The sequence below is a fragment of the Adiantum capillus-veneris genome, chromosome 27, assembly GCF_014529385.1.
Source record: "Adiantum capillus-veneris isolate H3 chromosome 27, ASM1452938v2, whole genome shotgun sequence".
Classification (NCBI taxonomy): Eukaryota; Viridiplantae; Streptophyta; class Polypodiopsida; order Polypodiales; family Pteridaceae; genus Adiantum; species Adiantum capillus-veneris.
In genome coordinates this window covers 12732900-12738490 of record NC_140957.1, presented here as the reverse complement: position 1 = coordinate 12738490, position 5591 = coordinate 12732900, and the positions used below count along the sequence as shown (strand labels likewise).

Below are 5591 nucleotides of genomic sequence, written 5' to 3'. Positions count from 1 at the left end.
GCGCAAATTTTCACCTCTATATGTCTTTTAATGCAAAATCTCATTTATGATGTGAGGCATACAATTTTTGGCGAATGCTCCGAGAAGAGATGCTATAGAGGAATCATCATAAGCTATGCCATGAGGTGAAATCCACATCACTATCACCTTTTTACTTCTTACTATATGCATAGTGAAGCAATCGAGGCAAACTAATTACCTGGTTAACCTAATGCCGGTTTAGGCAATGATCGAAGGCAAGTTCACCATGTGGATGGATCACACCCCTAGGATGTCTCTACCTTTGGAGAGATAATGTGTTCAATGTTTATGGATGAATGATGATGGGAGTAGGGGCATTTCCAATTGGCATTGAGGGGTTGACTGCTGATTCCAGAATTAATTAAGAAGTCGAAGGGATTAAGGGGGGCATTGACATTTCCGACAAGTAGCAATGAGCATTCGTGGGGTGGGGGGTTGACTTGTCACTCGTCTACAGCAGTCTGACGTGGTCACTGCAACTATTGTATTGAGGATAATCTATTGCCCACCTCAGCAGCAGCTACGATATCGCTGCTCCTCCTTCTCCTAGCCTCTAGCCTATAAGCTGGGCAGCTGTTGCACGTGCTCCTGGTCTTTGACGAAATATACAAATATATCATCTACGGGACTCCGAGTCCCCCCCGCTTTACTGCATCTCTCAAAAGCCAATTAACACAGCGTCCTTAGTACATGCCCTGATAGACGTACACCTAATTAATCTCTGATCTCGATCGGATGCGGAAAAAAATCATCGTGCGGAAGGAAAAGAGAGAGATACACTTGCTCTTTTGTCAAAAAATCAGGCCCACCTTGTATATGTGTGTGCATGTGTCTGAGAGAGAGAGAGAGCGCGGGGGGGGGGGGGGGGGGGGGGGGGGGGGGGGAGGGGGGGGCCCGAGAGAGGTCACCCTGGAATCCTGGGTTTGGCATCGTATTATTGTCGTATTATTTAAATCGATGATCTCTATAATGCTGTTGTCCCTTATTTGCCTCCTTATCAGTACAGAAGAGAGCCTGCGTTTGATCGAAAGATTAGCCGCATCACAGACACTTGTTGCCTCTCCTCTCCTCTACTGCCTCTGATCGACCCAGGCGCTCCATCTGACCTGCGCCCTTTGGCATTCATATTAATAATATACACATCTTAGAGCCATATATATATATATAAGCTACCATGGCCTGCTCTGGCTCACACCAATTATATGATCACATCCCCATATTGAGTACGTCAATCTCTCTGACAATTATTAAGCCAATGCAACTCCTCGATCTGATCTCATGATCTAGTGCAGCTGCTCAATATTTATACACACACACACACACACACTCCGCAGACCGGCTGATCAGCCAGCTGCTAGCTTATTCCCATGGCAGCGTCCAACATTGGTACCGACTCTGTTGGCACACCGGGCAACTCCTTACATGGCGTGACTGGCCATGAGCCCACCTTCTCCTTCGCTGTGAGCAAGGATGGTGCAGGGGAATCGGCCACCCCGCAGCGCTTCTCATTGCCCGTCGACTCGGAGAACAAGGCCAAAAAGATCAAGCTCTGGTCGCTGGCACCACCTCACATGCGCACATTCCACCTCTCGTGGATTTCCTTCTTTACTTGCTTCGTCTCCAGCTTTGCGGCTGCGCCGCTTCTGCCAGTCATTCGCGACAACCTGGACCTCACCAAGAAAGACATTGGAAATGCCGGCATTGCGTCTGTGTCAGGCTCCATCGCATCTCGTCTGCTTATGGGCGCCCTCTGCGATCTCATCGGGCCCCGATACGCGTGTGCCTTCATCGTGATGCTCACAGCCCCCGCGGTCTTCTGCATGGCCACAGTATCCACATCTTTAGGTTTCCTCCTCTCACGCTTCTTCATCGGCTTCTCACTTGCAACGTTTGTCTCCTGCCAATTTTGGATGAGCTCCTTCTTCAATGCACAGATTGTGGGCTCTGTCAATGGCATTACGGCAGGTTGGGGCAACCTCGGTGGCGGAGCCACACAGCTCATCATGCCTCTCATCTTCGACCTCATTCGTGGCCCAATAGGCTCACCGGACTTCTCTGCTTGGCGCCTGTCCTTTTTTGTGCCTGGCATCATGCACATTATCATGGGTCTCACCGTGCTCATAATGGGTCAGGACATGCCTGATGGCAATTACAAGGAGCTCAAGGAGACAGGAGCTCAAGTGAAAGATAGCTTCTCCAAGGTGTGTATAACATACAAAACCTGTATGTGCAATTCATATTGTATGTCTGTGCATAATATATATTATTGCTGCAGGTGTTCAAGTATGCTGCTACAAACTATAGAACATGGATTCTCGCCCTCTCATACGGCTATTGCTTCGGTGTGGAGCTTACGATGGACAATATAATAGCGCAATACTTCTATGACAGATTCAATCTCAACTTGCACATTGCAGGGATCATTGCCTCCATTTTTGGCATGGCCAATCTCGTTGCGCGCCCCTTTGGAGGCATTCTTTCGGATTGGGCAGCTCGCTTCTATGGGATGCGGGGTCGTTTGTGGGCTCTTTGGATAGTGCAGACCTTGGGAGGGGTTTTCTGCATTCTACTGGGGCTTTTGAACAATTTGACAGGTGCCATTGTTGCGATGATCATCTTCTCACTGTTTGCGGAGGCTGGCGCAGGCCTTACATTTGGTGTCGTTCCCTTCATCTCGCGCAGGTAGTAATGAATCTTCTCCACTAGATGCAAGCATGAACATCATGACTACATAGAGAATTCTCGCATACAAGTAATTAATGCAGCATATGTTAAGAATGTCATGTATGTGTTAAGATTGCTTTGAAGCACGCAAGATGCTTTCTGTCTCACATGTATATTGTGTGCGCACGCACATGCGACGTGTGGGCACTGCAGCCATCCCCAGTGGACATATATGACGCTTCACATGAAAAATATGGATGTACTAAAATCTATATCATGTTTGCAGGTCCTTGGGGGTCATCTCAGGATTTACGGGTGCCGGTGGAACGGTCGGTTCAATGCTGACCCAGCTCATCTTCTTCACGAGCTCGACATATTCAGACCAGAAGGGCATAATGTTGATGGGAGTAATGGTGATATGTTGCACATTACCGCTAGTGGCAGTCTACTTCCCCCAGTGGGGGGGCATGTTGCTCCCACCTTCAAAGGGAGCAACAGAGGAAACATACTATGCAAAGGAATGGAGTGCTGCAGAGCAAGACAAGGGCATGCATGCGGCCAGCATGAAGTTTGCGCACAATTGCCGTGGAGAGCGCGGCCCCCGGGTTGCATCGGCTCCGACACCACCGCAGGGAAGCACTCCACTTCACCAACCTGCGTAGATCAGCTCACTACATAGCTCAACATCTGACCGGTAATTAGACCAATATAAATTGGGCGCAGTCATGAGTTTATCAGCATCAAGCAAGAAAAAACACAGGGCGCCTTTCCTATATTTCTCCTGCTCATTACAACTCAACATATTGCTGGGATATAATTTTCCTAGGTTACCCCGCCCCCCATCTGATCACCAATATAATCAAGCTTTTGCGTAGTCTCTTCGCAGTACTACTTCTCTTCCTCCCATGAATATTATTGGCAGGGTTTCATTTATTAGCACAGCATGCATGGCCTCAAATGGTTTGCCCTCTTAATTTGATGAGCATTGACATGCCATGATAGCTTCTCTCTGGATTTATAGCCCGATTGACCGCTGCACGTCGTACGCTTGTTGTGGTCTAGGTGAAGAGTCAGACGAAGTTTCTCTATCACGTTTACTCTGCATGCATGCAAGGACCACAACTTAAGAAAGTCCTGCAAATTCTTTCTTTATATAGCTTGCCTTTTCAGCCTTGGCTATTCTTGCCCTTGTACTTCCTTGGCCATCGTTGCCCATGTACTTCCTCGGCAAACTTCATAGGAGAACTCTATCAAAGGGAATTCACAAAGTTCCAATATTTACTTTGCTATGCTCGTGCATGTACTCTAGACCTCTTGTCTTGCATGATAGTGCAAAGAGTCAATATGAAACTGCTCATGAATTCTTGTTTGAAGAAACGTCCCTATAAATATCTTGCACGAGACTCTTACTTGAGCCTAGGGCTAAACCACAACTATCAATCAATTGACATGCTTTGGAGTGACTAGAATTGTGTAGACTAGCTCATTTATATCTTCGGTCAACTTGACCTCAAATTAAATGTTGGATATTCAAAGAGGAATTAAGAGCAACATGTCCTTTTATTAGTACTATCTTGGGCACTCTACATGCCACTTGCATGTATTAATAGCTTAGAAACAATCATGTAACCTTGTCTAGTCAAGTGCAATTACATTAAGGGACCCACTCTCATGGGTGGCCAACTATGTTGCCTCCAACACCCCAAAGACTAACATTGAGGCCGGTGGTAAAAAGAGAAACCTCCTCCATAAGTATCTACTAAGGGACTAAGGTACCATTCACTTTTGACTAGAACCTTAATGTTACTTGCCCCCTTTTTTTCTTAATATGTTTTGTTGCTTTATAAAGTCTACCCAGTTATCTAGGAGCTCGTAACGTCAAGTACCGCAATGGGTACTCAAACCACAAATTTTGGATTTGGTTCAAATGCAAGCTTTGAGTGCTATGGTACCAAATGTGAGACGCGCTTACTCTCACAGCAACTGCGCACTCCACGAGCTCCCCTAGCTTGTAGAGAAAAATGAGAGACAGAAGGAAAAAAGAGCATCTAGTGTGTGTAACTCTCTCGACCAAAACTTTGCAAGGAAAACTGATACGTGCAAAAAGGCAAATTGAAAAGGGCGTTCTCACAGCATCCAAGGTCTAGGGCATGGGTAGCACAAATTGGACCACAACTTAAGAGAGTCCCACAAGTTCTTTCTTTATATAGCTTGACTTTTTCTTGGCTATTCTTACCCTTGTACTTTCTTGGCCATCATTGCCCATGTACTTCCTTGGAAAACTTCATAGTTCTATCAAAGGGAATTCACAAAGTTTCATTATTTACTTAAAGTATACAAAATGTTTTGAATCTTCTTCCAAAAGATCTCCACAAGAAGCGTCATCCAATTCTAAAACCATGGCTCCTAGATCAATAAAGAAAGAAATAGAATTTTCGTTTGTGAATGTGTTGGCTTCATCATCCTCGCTAAGACTTGCAACCTTGGGAATTGAATAGTCGATCTCTCTCTCGTCTGTCTCCCCCTCATCCAAAGTAGCGGGTCGAAGAAGGTCGAAGATGGTCTCCACTTCATTAGTGGCAAAAATGGTTCTCACCCGAGGTGTTATATTGGGAACTACGAACCAAAGTTTTGGTTGGTGGATTGCTAGGATATAGATGACCTATAGAAGAGAAGCTCAAAGTGAGTCACATTGGTATAATTAATGCTACAAGCAAATAAGGGTAAAGAAGGTAGTCACTCACCTGCTCACAATTGCGTGAAAAAACTAAATTGTCGTACCTCCTTGTGTGATGCACACTAGAGTCCACCATATAGAGGCCATTCTCATGCTGTCTAGACACATTTGCAAACCACTCGCACTCGAAGATGAAGGTATGAAAGATTCTAAAATTCACCTTTATCAA

The 5591-nt window shown here is 45.8% G+C and overlaps 1 protein-coding gene across 1 annotated transcript; it reads left to right on the top strand.

Annotated features, from left to right (window-relative positions):
• Window positions 1-1047: 1047 nt before the first annotated feature.
• Window positions 1048-3962, top strand: LOC147421519 (high-affinity nitrate transporter 2.1-like). The gene is made up of 3 exons (XM_086503313.1): window positions 1048-2222; window positions 2297-2703; window positions 2972-3962. Exons 1-3 carry the CDS (start codon window positions 1389-1391, stop codon window positions 3345-3347), a joined length of 1617 nt encoding a protein of 538 aa, XP_086359439.1. The 5' UTR covers window positions 1048-1388; the 3' UTR covers window positions 3348-3962.
• Window positions 3963-5591: the final 1629 nt, after the last annotated feature.